The sequence below is a fragment of the Mus musculus genome, chromosome 2 (genome assembly GCF_000001635.26).
Source record: "Mus musculus strain C57BL/6J chromosome 2, GRCm38.p6 C57BL/6J".
Classification (NCBI taxonomy): Eukaryota; Metazoa; Chordata; class Mammalia; order Rodentia; family Muridae; genus Mus; species Mus musculus.
The window spans coordinates 73283519-73302478 of NC_000068.7; the positions used below are offsets into that span (position 1 = coordinate 73283519).

General features: G+C 40.1%; 1 protein-coding gene across 1 annotated transcript in view; it reads right to left on the bottom strand.

The window, feature by feature from the left end:
- Window positions 1–353: 353 nt before the first annotated feature.
- The window catches only part of Cir1 (corepressor interacting with RBPJ, 1), a 28721-nt gene continuing 10114 nt past the window's right edge, over window positions 354–18960 (bottom strand). The window contains exons 8-10 of the mRNA NM_025854.3: window positions 4091–4197; window positions 2820–2905; window positions 354–1517 (exon numbers count right to left, since the gene is read on the bottom strand). Coding sequence (NP_080130.2) covers window positions 842–1517; window positions 2820–2905; window positions 4091–4197 — 869 coding nt within the window. The 3' untranslated portion in view covers window positions 354–841. The remainder of the gene's footprint in view (window positions 1518–2819; window positions 2906–4090; window positions 4198–18960) is intronic.

Below are 18960 nucleotides of genomic sequence, written 5' to 3' on the forward strand. Positions count from 1 at the left end.
ACAGGTGCAAAGTTAAGGTTGATAATCAGTTGGTCTTAAATGTGGACCTGCTATACTCACAGGGTCCTTACCAAGTGAAGGAGGGTGCAGTTAGTGTCAGACTGACTCCAGGACTTGGAAACAGGGGAGTTCTCTTCGTTAGAAAAGGGAGCCAACCACCAAAACTGGGCACCATGGATTTTCTGAAGGAAGACATTCTACCCATGCCTTCATCTTATCCTAGTGAGACCCATGCCAGAATTCTGATTTTCACAACTGTTAAGTTTGAAGTGATTTTGTTTGCCAACATAGACAAATAACAGGACATCCAATTATAAATATCATACTTTTAAAGTCTTAAGGACATGCTTTTTGATATCCAGTATTTTATTCACCCTAGTCAGTTTCAACAATGATTACATTTTGCTTCAAGCATATTCAAATCTTAAAATAACAAATTTGAATTGATAATTATTCAAGATTCTGTCACTGTTTTAATGGTGTTTCAAAACAACAACAAAATCACACAATTACGTACATATTTTAAATCTGGTATAAGGCAGAAGAAACAACTACCAACAAGAAAACCACCACTACCACCACCATCACCACCACCACAACAACAACAAAACAAAAACTACTTGTATACCCTAAATTCCCTGCAAATATCTGCAAACTTAAGCTTGTGGTACAACAGTGCTTTAATACTTGAAACAACAGTTTACAGAGATGGAAAATGAATTGACTTTTTTTATTAGATAACAATGTGTATGTTAGCCCTTGCTAAAGATGTCCTTGATGCCCAGGTGGTTGCTCCGAAGCTCTGTTGAGCCTGCTGCCTCTCCCTTTATCTCCTGGGCGCTCAGCGCACGTGCTCTCTTCTATGGTCACCTTCACCATGGCTTCTGGTGCCCTTTCTTCCCTTCTGCTCTTCACTAGGGCTCCGGTGTGGCCGGCTCCTCACCTCCCTGTGCTTCTGACGGTAAGGACTCCTGCTTCTGCTTCGCCGGCTGCTCTCAGCCCGGCTACGGCTCCGACTTCGGATTCCCCGATTTCTGTCAGACCCTTTCTTCTCTGGACTGTGCCGGTGGCTTCTGGATGTCCGGTCAGAAGCAGAATGGACCCACATGCTATTCTCCCCAGAACTCTCTTGTTTTGGAAACCTTAATTTTTCCTGGGCTTTTCCCCTGTCACTGTGACTGCTGGAAAGTTCTTCGTAAAGCATGTTCTTAGGCTTGTCCTCCTTACAGTCACTGGATTTACTTTCAGAACATTTGGTTTTCTTCTTCTTCTTCCTCTTCTCTTTCTCTCTTTTCTTTTCTTTGTTATCACTCTCACTGCTGCTATCTGATGTCTCCGAGGAGGAGGAAGAGGAAGAGGAGGAGGAGGAGGAGGAAGAGGAGGAAGAGGAGGAAGAGGAGGAAGAGGAAGGGGATTTGTTTTTACGTTTCTTGTGTTTATTTTTGCTCTTCTGTAACTTCTTCTTTTTCTTATCACTTTTCTTTTTCTTTTTTTTCTTTTCAAGTCTATCCAATTTCCTGTAGTTGGAAAGAAATAGTTCTTTCATCAACAAAAAAGAAACTGTTAACAGACTATATCTTCTTAAATGCTACTAAAAATGGTGTCCACATCTGAACCCATTATTTATTTTATTTAATGATAAACCACTTTCTTTCTTTTAAACTATTCAGGCATGTAGACACTGAACAGAATGTAAATTAAGCCAGCGTCCTAACTATGCTTCCCTGGGAATCCTTATCCTTTTGATAAAATACTGACATCGAGTCAGAGCATGAAACTACTTAGCACTCTAAATAAAATGCTTCTCGGATTAAAGAAAACCTGGGAAAGATGTGCAGCATTAATCGAACCTATGCACAGTCAATCTTGTATGTATGTTTTAAGTGCAGAAATATTAATGAACATTATTGCCCAGCAGTGGTGGTACACACCTTTAATCTCAGTGCTTGGGAGGTAGAGGCAGATAGATCTCTGTGAGTTCAAGGCCAGCCTGGTCTACAGATTGAGTACCAGGAAAACCAGGGCTAGAGAGAAATTCTGTCTTGATCAAATCAAAACCAAACCAAAACAACATTAATTATTAAACCTAAGGATTGTCTATACGTTCTGATTTAGGATATACTTTGATGTTTTATTATATAAAATAGTTACCTACTAGTTCTCATCAACTATCTAGTTTTAGAAATAGAGCAACCCCACTGTTTTATGAACTTTCAGTCTGGGAAGATAAACTGTTTAGATGGAAGCTGAGTTACTGTGAGACTCCAGTCTCTGCACCCGGCTCTGCATACCATTTTCCATTTACTGAAACATGGTGAGCGCCCTCTATTGGACTCAGTGCATAATTCCTGAATTCTTTAGCCCACATGCACTATGTTTAACAAACTTAAACATTATTATAAATTTAAACATTCTTTCATATGTATTCCTCATAAAACTTCACAAAATTTAAAAAAGAAAAAAAACCAGAAAAAATATTTTCCAAGAACAAGTGGTATGTAAAGATATATATAGATTTATTAAGAAAAGGAAAAGCTACAAATATATCTACTTTCAAATTAAACACTCTGAAAGCTACAATAACTTAGGAGTATAATCTGAGGATGCAAACACTAATTTTCTTACTATTGAAAAGACAAAACTTGTTTTACTACGCCGAGGAATCAATCAAACCGTGCAATACACGATCCAGGCACCCGAGCTCTCTCTCTGCATAAGCGCTGACTGCAGAGCCCAGGGAACCCAGAGACAAAGCCATCCCACAGATCCCACATCCCACAGATCCCACATCCCACAGATCCCACAGTCTCCTCAGCTACCTGAGGAGCTTCTGCTTCTGCTTGGTGGTGAGCGACTTTAAGAACTCAACTTCAGGGTCTTCTTCACAGTCACTTGCGACATAGTCCTGAGTCAACAAAGACATCCAAGTGCTAGATTTTAGATGAGTTAGTTAGTAGATAGAAAAGAAAACACTTGTAACGTAACGGAGAGTTTTCTGTTAGAGACATACCAGACATGGAGTGGTACTTGGACTGGGAAGTGTGTGTGTGTGTGTGTGGGGGGGGGGGGATTAGAAGATTTAAACAGGTATGTTCTACCTGTGAAGGTGGGATGCAAGGTTTACAGCTGCTTTACAATTCTTGGAAACTATCAGGAAATAAAAGATAAATGCAGACAGAAGCTTTTCAGTAGGCTTCTGTTCTCTCCTCAACACTCACAAACACTGTCTCAATACAGCATCTTTAGTTTAATGAAATATAAAACTAAGCATCTTGAAGCATCTATAGCTCCATAATAACACTTGTCTAACATGCACACAGCACTGGCTACCAGCCCCAGAAGTAGACACCTGGACTAAAAAAAGACCATGAAACTTAGATAAAAGTATCAGTAACTTTAACTTTACAATTACAGTTATTTATTATCAAATATGCAATAAAACATCCTTTCCTACTCAAACCAGGGCCAGTGAGATGGCTCAGTGTGTAAGAGCACTTGCCACCAAGCATCATGAGCACATGGTAGAGAGAACTGACTTCTCCAAGTTTTCCTCTTAATTAAGTTTTCCTCTTAATTTGCGCACACACACACACACACACACACACACACACACACACACACACACAGCATGCTCATACAGGTACACACATACACAGGCTCTTACATGCATAAAATGCAGTAAGTTGAAAAACCCTTAACTTTCTGAATTTGTGAACAGTTTAATAAATAAGGATTTTCTATAATGCTTAGGGAGCTGTTTATAGAGTTCTTTCTATTGGCTCCATTTGATGCCATTTCAAGGGTGTGTTAGCAGGAAGGAACAAACAATCCTATCACCAGTTCAGTTAGACGTTTTATCCACATAAACCCAAAGGAGCCATTTCATTTATTAAAATATAGGTTTATAAACAGTTTCTCACTTAGGTTAAAGTAATAAAGAAGCAAAATCAAAATACATTTAAAGCATTTTCTTTGCTCGCTCTCACTTTCCTATGGATATATGCATATTGGAAAACATTAAGTAGCAATTCACAAGCAATCACATTTAGATTTCCAGACATTTTCAGCTTACTGATAAAAAGATCATTACCTGTGATGGATCATTTGCGGTCAAGTTTCTCCCCAGTACATTTCGTTTCAGTGCAAACCCACTGTTTCTCATCTCCGCTATTAGCTCCGAGGGGTGCATCGACGGCCCTGTTCACAAAAATCACAGTTTGAATGTATCATTTATCTCTCTCTACCTTTTTTGGACTCCGCAGTAGGAATGCAGTTGAAGCTTTGTTAAGTAAAATCACAGCTAAATCAACTCAATAATCTTCTGCTGAGCAAATAATCAGATATGATTTTCTAAAACAGCAGTCTGGAGACTCAGAATAGAAAATAATTGCATTTTTCCTTATGTGCATGGAGATGCTTGGCTTATGTAACTCTGTCATATTGAAATGTCCACTTAGAAGTTTTTAGTATAAAATTGCAACAAAATAATGAAAAACTACAATTAAACTTTACTGGTTATTCTCAGTAAGAATTAAAAAAAAATCAAACATCAATACTGAATAAACTACCATGTGTTTGTGGTCTCTCTCTCTCTCTCTCTCCCCCTCTCTCTCTCTCTCTCTCTCTCTCTCTCTCTCTCTCACACACACACACACACACACACACACTCAGTTGTTAATTTCATTTATCTATGTACCTGGAATTTGACACTTCTAGTGACTAGGGTTGGTGACAAATCACTTCAGGCTAGCTCTCAGTGTGTGTATTTTATATTTTCTGCAGACTGCTGTTGTCACTTGTGCAACAATATCCCAAGCTGGAAATTGAGCTGCTTTATGGCCACATAATATGCACTAATGAAATATCTTTAAAAATGTAAAGGTTGGCTCCCTTTTCAAAGCCTTGGGACTCAGGGTAGGAGAAACTCTTTCCTCCCTCCCTTTATTCTCATCACATTTTGCTTCTCAAGCAGATCACAAACCAGGTGATAACACACGGTCTCAGATGACACATCTATGATAGAACTATAATGTGGGGAGAGAACTGCTGCCAGCAAACATTTCACAGGAGAAGGTGGGGACAGACAAAGCACCCAGAAAGAGATTCCAAGTTTGTTGATCAAACCGTTTGTTCTTTCCCTTCCGGTTGGGTCTTCTGCCACTTATTTCAGTGCTCAGCTACATGTTACTCTGCAAAGCAGAAGTCAGCATGGCTCAAGTCTCTTCACTCATCACAGCAGTTCTGATGAGACAATTTTAGGCAGACTGATCCCTCCCTGTAACAGGCCTCCTGTTCTTTTAGGATTACCAAGAACTAACTGTACACCCGCTGCTCTGTGTTCTAGGGATGAGGCATATAATGGTGGGGGTGGGGCATCACCCATGACTGGACTATGGGGGTTAAAACTAATTTCTATGGATCGTTTTTAAAATTTTGCTTGCTAGCATTAATAAAACCTTAAATAAAATTTGAATTTTAAGTATTAAATGCCTCAGGATGGCATAAAGCCACTCATACAACTAACAGTTTTTAATAAGAAACAAGACTCCACTTAGGTTGCTTTTCAAGTTTCATCTGTAGGAACATAATTATATAAAGCATAAATGGGCCTTATTAGTAAAATTATATTTTTCTTGTCAACTTTAATTGACATAAGACAAACGCAGAAAGCCACATATTGGAGCTCAAGGCTAGACAGAGCACCTGCCCAGCCTGAAGGGGTTTCTGGGTTGGGTCCCCAGAAACACAGACAAAGGCAAACATGGTAAGGATGAGGAGCCTGGCTCTTAGCGTAAGATGTTACATTAAATTTTTAATAATCTTCATTACAGGATGGATAATTAATATTTTAGAAACAATGTCTTTCTAACTACTTGAAAATGATTTTTCCTGTGTGACAGAAATAAGATTATGAAACAAGCATTCCTGTCTTAGCATGCCCTTCCACAATGTAGGACTGTTAAGAACAGTGCTCAGTCACTCGCTCAACAAAAGTCCTCACTATCAACAGCACCCACTGCTCTCAACTATCTTATATTCTTCCAAATTATAAAAGTGCTTAGAAGAATTTTCTGAAATTATGTATAGGTGTGTACAAGTGTGACAGTCAGAAGACAGTCTGAGAGGTCGGTCTCTCCTCCTACCTGTGGCTTCTAGGGATCAAGCTCAGGCCATCAGCTTTAGTGGTACTGGATGGTGACAGTCATCTTTGTACTGGGAACTGAACTGGACTTGCTAGTCAACTCCCCTGCCACTGTGCACGGCCTGCCAGCCCAGAGGCAAGCGCTCTTCCAGTGTTTTTGTACTTAAATCTCCTACCGTCAAAAGCTTGAGGTTTAAAGTTCTTGGTTTAGAAGATGTGACAAGGCAGGTTTAATTAAGATATATTTAGCAAGACATTTTTATACTTTCCATGTCACTGTGACAGAGGCTATGCAGAATTATGTTGACAAAACTCACTCTAGCTCCTTGAAAAGTCAAAACAGAAACAATAAACATGTATGCATGTGTGTGTACATTGTTAAAAAACACATAAACCTATGTTTGTGTACATAGGGTTCTCTCCTTTGAGCATACTCTGGATCAGGTCTCAATACTATAGCTCCTGGCAAGCAGACACACTGATAAACAGACCACTCAACAAGCATGCTCAAATACAGGCCTTTGCCACAATGCCTGCGCTGGCAGCACTCACTTCTTGCCTCCCCCACTTTATCACATTAGCTGCGTCCACAGCACCACCACTTCCATGAAGCAGAATCTTTTTCAGGAAGGGAGCAAGGGCATTGAGACAGGACCTTATGTAGGTCAGGCTGGCCTTGAACCTGCTGTGTAGCTGAGAATGACCTGGGACTCCTGTCTCCCTGACTCACAGGCACCTGGATATCTTTCTGTCCTTTCCTGAAGTGAGACTGCCTGTGTGCATCTAGACAATCACTGGTCTCCCCTTTACGCCATACAAGGGCATACACTATATAACAGGGACACTAGTTATAGTACACTATTCAACAGAGAGCTAGCTAGTGGGAACTATCAGACAATATCTCATACTTACATCCAATTTCTTACTATACCATAACAATTTTGCTTTTAAGAAAGCTTACAGAGGGGCTGGAGAGACAGCTCAGGCACAGAGGGGCTGCAGAGACGGCTCAGGTATCTTGCTGCTCTTGCAGAGAATGTGGGTCCTAGAATCTACACAGAGGCTTTCATCAACCAAGCCAAGGGATCATCTATGCCCTCTGGCCTGCATGGGAAGTAGGCATGAACACGATACATATATGGATATGCCGGCACTCATATATGCACACTGAGAACATATCTAGAAAGCTTATCAAAAGTTGTCTTTTTAAGAAGACTAAAATGGAAGCCAAGTATGGTGGTGTACACCTTTAATCCCAGCAACTTGGGAGGCAGAAGCAGGTAGATCTCTGAGTTCAAGGCCAGCCTGGTCTACAGAGTGAGTTCCAGGACAGTTAGAGATACAGAGAAACCTTATCTTAAAAAGCAAACAAACAAACAAAAAAACCCCCCAAAACTAAAAGGGGGGCAAAAAAGAGACAACAATTAAACAAAACAGGATATAACGGCATATATTACAAAAATGTCCTAATGAAACTCACTACTTTGTATGCTAACTTAAACAATAACAATAAAAAGAGCAGGGAATGCAGCAGGAGCATGGAGCGTAAGTCCCAGGGAAAAGTGAACAAGGCTATTAATAACGTGTGTGGGTGATGTTTATTTATAAAGACGGGGATGTTCTATGTATGATTTTTCTAAAGGTTATGCAAGAACCAACTGTACTGAGCTGTACTCAGCTGTGCCATCCTCAGGCTTTTCCTGACACACTGCCAGTTCATCTTAGGGAGGCTGGAGACAATAGGGCTCCTTACTGCCCTTACCCCAAGGGTCATGCTGAAGAAGCTACCAGTCTCTAGTAAGACACAGAATGTAAAGGAAAATTAAACACTCATGTGGCCAAAAATTACAAAGGCGAGGAAATATCAAACTATCCTATTGTATGCTAGTCAAAATTACTGTTTTTTAAAAACAACCGTGTCTTACTGAATAAATATAAAGATGTAGGACATATTTGATATTTTTATTTTTTATATTTCCAACTTAACGCACATGTAAAGCTAATTCATAAGCTGAAAGGAGTGTCAGATTCCTCTGTGTTGTGAGACCATGAAGCATCAGAACTTGCTATTCCCTTTAAATTAATTACAGGAATACAAATGCTCTGGTTATCTGTGAGCCTCAGAAACAATACACTGAGGGCTACTGGTATAGTCTTGCTTGGTACATATGAAGACTGGTCTGATCCCTAGCAACCCAGAAACTGGACAACTGGACATGGTAGTGTACACCTGTAATACCATCATTTGGGATACTGAAGCAACAGATCAATTAAGGTCATCCATGGCTACACAATGGCTGCACAGGAGCCAGCCTGCGCTATATGTCTCAAAGAACCGGAGGGGGAGGGGAGACTATGCATGAAGTTCAAGAACAAGTAAAGAGTTACAAGTTAGTGCTATGAGAGGAAGCCAACTGAAAAGGGCAGCCAGGCATTTTCTAGGGTGAAGGTAACAGTCTCTTGTCTTGTTGAGGATGTAGTTAGCAGGTGCACTCATCTGCCAAACTCAAGTCTGACACTCAAGAGTAGTGCATTTAACTTTAGACATTTCTAAGAGGCTGTGTGTGTGTGTGTGTGTGTGTGTGGTGCACACTTCAATGCTAGCACTTGGGAGGGAGAGGCAGGCAGATCTCTGCGAACTAGAGGCCACCTTGGTCTACATAGCAAGTTCCAGGTCAGCCAAGACTATAAAGTGAACCCTGCTCATCAAACAACTTATAACAGTACATTTAGTCAGGAGTGATTATGGAGTGGTGGTTCTACAGACTCTAAACTGTATCTATACATTAAAGATCTTCTATAAGGGGAGTGTTGCATGGAGAATATGAACTTCAGACACAACATAGAAAATGATTTTTAAGATCTGTCTTACTAAGACTTTAGGAGAGTCCTGTTTCTATCTTCAAGCTTGTAATATTTTTGAGAAAATTAGTTCATAGGAAAATACAACTTCCTATTATAAAATGTTTAGAAGAGATAGATGATAACCTTTGACGTTTTGAATGGTTAGGGAAATTCTCCATTAACACACTTGCTAAATAAACTTTTACCTGCTAAACATGTACACTGAAAAAGGCAATGGAGATAGAAAATGTTAAGACACAGGCCCTATTTCAGAAAAAAAAATATTCCAGGATAAAACTAAAAACTCAGGATCCTTTTCCGACTTGAGAGGGTTAGGAAAGGGTGAAAGCAGGGCCTGCTGAGTGGAACAGGGTGAAGGTTCACAGTGTTTGCCAAGTTTGGTTTGCGCAGAAGAATTAGTATTCACAAGATAAACTAAATTTCATTCTTTACCCAGATAACCACAAACTAATTTCCTTTACTTGACAGTAGTGGATGGAATGAACTTTAAGAGGGTTATAGAAATGAGACTTAATGGGGCCAGGAGACAGCTTAGTCAATAAAGTGCCTGCAGGCACACATGAGGACATCAGCTCAGATCTCTAGTACTCAGGTAAAAGGCTGAGGTGTGGTGCTGTACGTCTGTAATCCCAGCACCAGGAGGGAGACAGAAGGGTCTGTGGGGCTCATGTGTGTGCATGCACATACACAGAGACTCAGGACTGTGTTCTGAGATTCAAAACACCCTTTGAGATTATGAGACTTGTATCCTCCATTAGTATCAGACATGCCTTCAACAAGAAGCAGAGACATTTATTGATAGAATAAGACTATAATCAATTTGCTGGCATCAGTAGACTTTCAGGGGCTGGAGGGCTGGCTCTGAGGTTAAGCACACTTGCTCTTGCAGAGGACCTAGATTTGGTTTCCAGCATATGGTGGCTTTCAACCTCCTTTAACTCCAGTACCAGAGAATCTAACAGCATCATCTGACCTCTGCAGCCACCATGCACACATGAGGTGCACAGGTATACATGCAGGCAAAATACTCATGAAAAAAGAGAAATAAATCTAAATAAAGAGAAACTAAAATGGAAAAAAAACTATGCAAAGTAGACGGCTGAGTTAGTTAGGGCTATGGCAGAGAGCACGATGAGTACACACAAGCCTCGGGTCTAACCTTCATTAAGGGAAGGGGAGGGAGTGGGAAGGAGATGGGGAAAGAGGCTGACTTAAAGTGTTGAAAGAAAAAGCCACCAACAAAGAATTCAAAATTCACTGAGAAGTGAAAACCTCAGATCAAGTAAATGAATGAAGAATTTGTTTGGAGCTAGACTCATAGGATAAATTAATATAGTTTAGACTTACAGGATATATTAAAAGTAGCTCTTCAGAGAGAAGGATGGAGAAAGGGGCATATCATGCTGACAGTAACCAAAAAAAGCTAGAGTATCAACACTAATTTAGCACTTACAGAGTTCAAAGCAAGTTTCTTGGTTAAGGTGACTAGTGCTGTGAAGAGAGACTTTGACCATGGCAATTCTTATAAAAGAGAGCATTTAATTTGGGCTTGCTTACAGCTTCAGAGGCTTAGTCCATTCTTATGATGGACAATAGTAATGCACAGTGGCATGAAGGCAGACATGGAACTGGAGACGTAGCTTAAGAGTTCTACATCCAGATCCACAGAAAGAGAAGACACTGGACCAGAAGTTTGTACATGCCTAATGACAGAGTATCAAAAAATGGGAAGGAAAACTAATAGACATATTTTTTTCTTTTTCTTTTTCTAGAAATAGGCAAAGTCACTTTTTGAGGCTTTGACATCCTTCTACCAGTTGATGGATCCAGCAGGCAGAAAATCAGGAAGTGACAGTGGACTCATCCATGCAGCTGATCTAGCTAACACGTATAGGTTTTATCCAGTAAGAGAGATATATGCTTTTCTCACACCTATCTATGGTAGTCACCAAACAGTAAATATTCTGGGCCACATAGCTGAACAAATGAAAAGGGATGGAAACTGTACAAGGCCGACTCCCAGATCACAAAATGTAAACTATAAATCTATAACAGAACAGCAGAACAATATTTGGAGGTAAAGGAACAGACTTGTAAACAACACACAGCAAGGAGGTGTCAGGAGAGAGTAGAAACGTATTCTGATTTGAGGAAAATAAAAACATAACAGCTGTCTTCTAAAAGAATTTGGCTGGCTTTCATCTCTAGTTGGAGAAAGCATCTCCATATTTGAAACTTGTCAACTATACAAAAAGTAGATGCCTGGTGAGATGGATTCAAGATTGGCAACTCTTGCTATGCAAGCTTGATAATCTGAGTTTGACCAGTGGGACCCACATAAGGTGAAAGGAGAGATGCAACTCCACAAATAATAGCTTAAGAAAACCAACCAACTAACCAAGCACAGTCGATAGAACAGTTTATGTCACTAAGGTGAGTCAAGATAGCTCAGGTTACGGAGTGGCTAGGGATGGTGGCTGGACATGTCAGGAAGACAAACCACATGATCAGCTTTGAGCCTGGTGATCACAGCGCTGCGGGAAGGATGGGGAGGGGCTGGAGACGAGTTCAATCATGGAACACGACCAAATCTATAAAACTGAACTCCCTGGCCATTCACATGTGTAGCACATCGTTCTTTATCAGTACACAGGAGGGAGGCCTTTCTGCAGGAAGCACAGCAGAAGTGTTGTGCTTGTTATCAAGCCGTGTGCTACAAGGCTCATCAGTGCTGGCCTGCTTTCCGTGGATCCTTTCTGCTATAACCTTCAGTCCTAAGAAGAATGCTTCCTGAGTTCTGTGAGTTAGCACTCCTGACTGGCAGTGGTTTTGGTGAGTAGTCTGGAAACTCCCAGCCCTGAAGCACCTGCTGTCTTAGATCAAGGTCTTAGGTCTTTTTGAGATGTTCTGACCTAACTTGGGTTTAGTTTCAGAAATCACTACATAGAGAAAAAACCCAAAACACCAAAAAACCTAAACCAATGCAATAAAATTTACCAAAAAAATCACAGGATACAGTAAAACACATGCTTAGAGAGATGACTGTACTATAATGCACATTTTAGGAAATAAGAAAGATTTAAAATTAATTCCACAAGGCAGTAAGATGGCTCAGTGGGTAAAGGTCCTTGTAGCCTAAAGACCCAGGTTCACCCCAGTAAACACATAGTAGGAGGCAACTGACCTGCTTCCTTCCAACCCCCACCCCCAAGCTGGCCTCTGACCTCCACCTATGTGCACACACACACACACACACACACACACACACACACACACACACACAAAATGAATGGATGTAGGAAAACATGTTTACATCAGTTCTGGGGCTAGAGGTGTATATGTAGCTCAACGAAAATGCATTTAGCTAGTACATGCTAAGGCCATGGTTAGATCTGCAACATCTCAAAAAAGCCCAATCCAAAATCAAATGCTTTGCCCTAAGGAACAACAAACTAAACACAGAATAAACAGGAGAGAAAAACTCACCACACTGAAATCTGCTTTCTGGAAAGACCACTAACACTGAAAAAGCTCTAGCCAGGCTAGGCAAGTAAAGAGAGATTTGATACCTAATAATAGGAAAGAATGAAGGGACATCACTACACATCCCAGGTGTATTAGAAAAGTAATAAAGGAACATGATAAAGAATTCTGTGTCATAGAGTTTTAAAATAAACCAAATGCCTTAGAAGACAAAAATCTAAGGACACTCATTCAATTAAAGCACTTTGATAAATAATAATAATGACCTTTGAAGCTAAAAAGCTTCAGACCTAGATCTATGCACTAGCCAAATCTATCAAACATCTAAAGGAGAATATAAAAGAATAACAACAAACAAACAAAAATGTCAAGCCAGTATTTCTCACAAATACAAATATATAAATTTTTAATAACGCATTAGCAAATGATTGTAACAACTTATACCATAACCAAGTGGTGTTTAATCCAGATACTTAAGGCTGGTTTAACATCTGAAAATTGATTCATGTAGCGGGGGGCGGGGGGTGCTGTATGCACTGTAGCTGGGGGTAATGCATGCACTGTAGCGGGGGTGCTGTATGCACTGTAGTTGGGGTGCTGTATGCACTGTAGCTGGGGGGGGTGCTATATGCACTGTAGCTGGGGGTAATGCATGCACTGTAGCGGGGGGTGCTGCATGCACTGTAGCGGGGGGTGCTGCATGCACTGTAGTTGGGGGTGCTGTATGCACTGTAGTTGGGGGTGCTGTATGCACTGTAGTTGGGGGTGCTGCATGCACTGTAGTTGGGGGTGCTGTATGCACTGTAGTTGGGGGTGCTGTATGCACTGTAGCGGGGGTGCTATAAGCACCTGTAGTACTTGAGAGCCAAAGCAAGAGAATCTAAAGTTTGAGGTTGGTCAGAACTCCCCAGTGAGTTCTGGATCCAATCTGCTAAAAAGCTAAATGTATAAAATCAATTAATGTATCTCACCAATCATATTATCAGGCTAAAATGGAAAACACATATGATCATATAGTACATTTACAATAATAACAAAGTTGACCATTTCTAAATGGTGCATTTTACTGATCTGTAACACTAAAAGCCAGTGACTGGCATTACCAGAGATTTAGGACTGGTTCAATTACTTTCAGAACTGGTAAAGGGCTAAATTAAGTGGTGGGTGTGATGGGTGGCTAAGAAGCAGGCTGAAGCAGGTTGGCATTAGCTCCTTAGAGTGCTTCAGCCCTCTACACAGCAACTACATAGGGCTAACATCTGCATCCTAAAGACAGAAGCCTAAAAGTCAAACAAGCAAGGATATGCAAAATCTTATCTAGGAAAAGTAAGCATTTAAGAAATAGAATTTCATTCTTTTAAGAAATAGAATTTCATTCTTTTATTTCATGAAGACAACCTGACCCACTGTTTTACAGTTAACTACACACAAACGTATTTCTTTTGGGCTGGAAGTTTTATAATATGACCATCCATCTACTGTGTGTTAAGCATAATAGTAAACTCTATTCCATCAAAGAGTGGACTACCCCAAAACAGGTAAGTCTACGGACACAAATGAGACCTGTAGAGAGAATCTCTTATAAGCATCACCTGTCAATAAAAAAGCTGATGACAATGAGCTGAAGTAGGAAATAGGAGGTGGGACACTGGCAGGAAGAGAGAGGATTCTGGGAAATAATGAGAGAAAAAAGGAGACTCAGAAAGAAAAGAGAGATGGACCACAGAGACGGACATAAACCAACAGGCAGATGACCTGGGAGATGCTGAGAAGCAGGCCGGGGCTACAGAGAAGTAATGAACCAGCACATGATCAGGGACTGAGCTACAGCTTATGGCCTCGGCACTGGATAATCAATAATCAGTCTCAGAGGGGTCGTTCTGGGAGCAGGACCGGGAAGGAAAAACAAAACTTAAAAATTATTCAAGCAGAGACCAGTGGCTGCCTTCCATGAGAACTAAACGGTGAATGAAAGCTAAAGGGTAAGTTTCTTTTTGGTGTACTGAAAATGTCCTAAAATTGACTGCTGCAGATATAGAACTCTGAAAATGTATTAAAAGCCATAGAACTGAATTGTTCATTTGAAATTGTAGCTCAATAAAGATGATGAAAAACCACTCTACTTTTTCAAAAGAAGTTTAATTATAAGTTAAAAGTTAAGAGTCAATGGTAAGAATAAAAGTGTCGGTCTGGGCAGAGTGCTTCCCAGCATGCATGGAGGCCTGAGCTTGGTCGCCAGCACTGCGTGCACCAGGAGGGATGGCTCTCGCCTGGAATCCCAGCACTCAGGAGGTGGAGGCAGAAGAACCAGAGTTCTTGGCTACTTATCAGGGAAAGCCAGGCTTGGGCCACATGACCACTGTTAGAAAGAAAAAAAAGCTACCCGCTATAGACTACGTATGTGGGCTAGCCACTTAGTTATACTGTATGAGACATGTTTTATAAGACATCACCGCTGAAGCTTACAAGTTTTGGAGGTAATTTTGATGTGTCTGAAGTGGATGGAAACTTACAAACTTAAGATGATCTTATCAGCAGAAAAGATATTCTAAACCAGCTTAGCCCAAAGAAGCATTTTGATTGCCTAATTTAACTCTGTAAAGGAGAAGCAAATCTTATAGCTGGTCTCTGTAAACCTCACAGCTGGAATATTCCAACAGCACCTTGCAGTTTCCAGTGATCAAAGTAAGTTACTTTATATACTATACTACGAATTTCATAATAGAAATAATGGAACACCAGGGGGTGCGGTTATCATGAAATAATTACACTCCTGGGAGATTACAGGCACAAGGCTGTACCCCAGGGGTGTGATTATCCCATGATAACCACATCCACTGAAATTGCCTTATTGCAAAAATAATCTCTATTCACTGGCGGGACATTATTCAATAGGTGATTTTTTTTCTAAATGAAAAGACGTTTTTTAGCTTGAATCAGCAAGTGGATTAGGAAATCGGTCAGTTTATTTTTTACTGCATTCAAATTCAGAACACACAGCCATTGTTTGTCTTCTACTTGATATAGCAGTGTTTGGATTCTGTTTTTGAGGAGCTTTTAAGAGTTCCTGTTAGCTTTCATTAAGTGCTAGCATTAAACTCAGGTCAGACTTTAAAGGCACTGTTTGTTAATGGAGCAATGTGATGTAAAATACCCAATCCCCTATGTATAATTTTTAATTCTTCTCAAACAATATTCATTTAAAAAATCTGAAATGTGATTTATTTTCACTGTTGGAGATATAAAAAAGAAGATGTATAGGGCAAAGTATCTTAGGCAATTCTATCAGTCAAATAATAGCAATGTTAACATTTTGATCTATTTTCTTCCAACACGTTTTCTAAATTATGCATTTCATTCCAAGCTTATGAAGAAGAAATACAGTTTAACTACTGCTTAATTAAGTAATTAATTACAAGTGCAGTGGTGCTAGGGCTCAAATGCAGGGCCTCATACAGTGTAGGCAAGGCCTCTACCACTGAACTCTGTTCTTAATGTATTATAACCTGTCTTTTTATCTGACTAAATGTTGTAAACAATATCCATATCACTAAGAAATCTTTGTGTCATCATTTATCTGGACAGGGTCCCACTGTTCATCCCTGGCTGGCCTTGAACTTACAGAGATCTGATCACCTTTCCCTCCTAAGTGTTGAGATCAAAGCATGCACCAGCAAGCCAGGTTTCTTCCTGTCATTTTAATTGCTGCACAGTAAATAAGCCATGGTATTAATACCCACATTTATTCACTTAATACCTTGTTATGGCATACTTAGGCATTTTTGCTCTGCACAATACAAAAATTTTAATGACATATTCATGATTATTTCCTTAGGATAAAAATTGATGATTTTTATAAATTCTGCAAATTAAGAAAATAGAAATAAATATGATCATGTTGAATCTCAATCGTTCTTATATGTGGTTTAAGCAAATGGTTCTCAACCTTGACAATGCGTCAGGCACAGATCAGGACTCTCCTTCAGAGTCTCACTATGCAGCTCGATCTTTCTGCCTCAGCTCCTCAGGAACTGGCATAACCTAGGCATGCCCAGTCAATGCCACTGGGAACTTGCGTTAGTTCATGTAATCGGAGCAAAGAGGGGAAACATCCTACTCTATTCTTATCTTCATTTAATCAGTTAGTGCCTTCAGACAATCTTAGTCTACATGACACACAGAATCAAAGTCTCTATGTATTTATTCTTGTACTTTCATCTTGTCAATTTGGAAGGAAAAAGTGCAAATGGAAATTTCCCTAATACCATATTTCTATAAAGGCTGAGGCAAGAATGAATTCAGTCTGTTAGCTATTTCTGATTATGAACACAGCCTTTACAGCACACTAGTAACTGAGCTCCTATAATTTTGAAAGTAAGTTTAATATGGGAATATAAGGGAAAATATTACTGTTCTGAACACCATCATAGGACATTCAACGCTGAGAGGATCAAATTTTAGTTTTCTTTTCCAATTTTAATTAATCATACATTTAATATAAAATAGAAATCACCTGTAATCTTACCAAATTAACATATTGACTATTTTCACTATGTATACTTTCAGTTCTAACAGACATATATGTGGTTTTATATTAGACTCACAGTCCAGATTAAATCAGTGAACCTTAGCTCACCCAATGTACTCAAAGTTTATCTAGCCTATTTCCCTACCATTAAATTATGTGGCAAGGGAAAATGAGAAATGTTGAAAATACAACCCCTCTTAAAAAGCTATTTCAGTATATCTTTTATTTTCCTCCAAACTACTCCCCTTCCCACAGAACGCAGATACACTACGCTGAGACGTCAATTCTCCCCATAACAGCTTTCCCAAAGCCACACCACAGCATCGTTGGGCTGGTAGAGAGGACTTCCCTCTGCACGCTCTGATTTACGAACATTCTCTGATGGCGCTTGGAAGCTAAAACTAAAACAAATACTTACAAATTCATCTCTGTGTGCATGTGTGCATGGGCCTCAGTGTAGTCTCTTTGCAGGCAATGTGTTATATGCAGTGACCATGGACTGTGAGCCACTACCTGGGTGCTGGGAACTCAACCCATGCCTTCTGTAAGAGCGGTAAGTGCTCTAACTGCTGAGCCACCTCTCCAGCTCCAGGAAGTTAGTATTTAGACAAATACCTAAGTGCTTCCTTAGACCAGTGGTGCTCAAGCTTCCTAACACTTTGAGCGTTAATACAGCACCTCATGTTGTGGGGACCCCAACCATAAAATTATGTTCATTGCTACTTCATAAATGTAATTTTGCTACTGCTATGAATCATAATGTAAATATCTGTGTTTTCCAATGGATCTAGGTCTCTCCTGTGAAAGAGTCATTCAACTCCCAAAGGAGTCACCGCACCCTTGACCCCCAGTTGAGAATGGCTGCTTTAGACCATTAGGTTTGCATACAGGCTGCAGTATGACTAGCCAATCTACTTTCTGTGAGAGCCATTTACACCTGATTCTAATCATCCAAAGCGACCCAAGCTAAATTCATTGTACTTAAGTTTTTGCTTTTGTTTTTGGTTTTTTGAGACAGGGTTTCTCTGTATAGCCCTGGCTGTCCTGGATCTCACTTTGTAGACCAGGCTGGCCTTGAACTCAGAAATCCACCTGCCTTTGCCTCCAGAGAGCCACCACTCCCGGCTGTGTACTTAGGTTTTATTTCTGGCCTTTTGTACTTTGGTCAAGCTTATCCTTACACAAGGTCATCCTTGGGTAGCAGTCTTTCTCTCATAGGAAAATTGAGATAATCAAGCCTATGTTCCTGGCTAGACTGAAAAGTTGGGGCTGTTGTCTGTGTCTTCAGTTTTCATCAGAATGGATGGGTAGATTATGTATCTTTTGTAAGTTAAAACACACAATTTACTGGCTTACGTGTACAATACTAAATACATAGTTCAAGATTATTTGAAAAAGCAAACAAACTATAGTCTTAAAAGAATTAATTTTTAAAAAGCAGGCATGGTAGTTCAGCCTGTAATGTTAGCACTGAGGCAGGAGGACTGTCATAGTTTGAGGCAACCCTGGGCTACACTTACATGTCAAAACTACCTGGATACTGGCCACCATCTCAGTAATTAATAGTAACATGGAGCACTTGCTCTCCCAGGGAGCTACGTGGCCACTCCTGCACATGTGTTAGATAAATGTTTACTAGCTCCTTACTGATAACATTTGGGTTGCTTCTAATCTTTAACTACAAAGCTTGTGTTTTGCCCACTGAGACATCTCCCTAGCCCTGTTTTCAAAGTTCTTTTTTTATCTCTACTTTCAAATGGCCTCTAGAAAGGCTGTCTGTCAAACTGTTTATTTTACCACTACTCCAATACTGGATATATAGTGCTTTTACAAATATAGAAAAGGGGAGTGGGTGGGTAGGGGAGTGGGGGTGGGTGGCTATGGGGGACTTTTGGTATAGCATTGGAAATGTAAATGAGCTAAATACCTAATAAAAAATGGA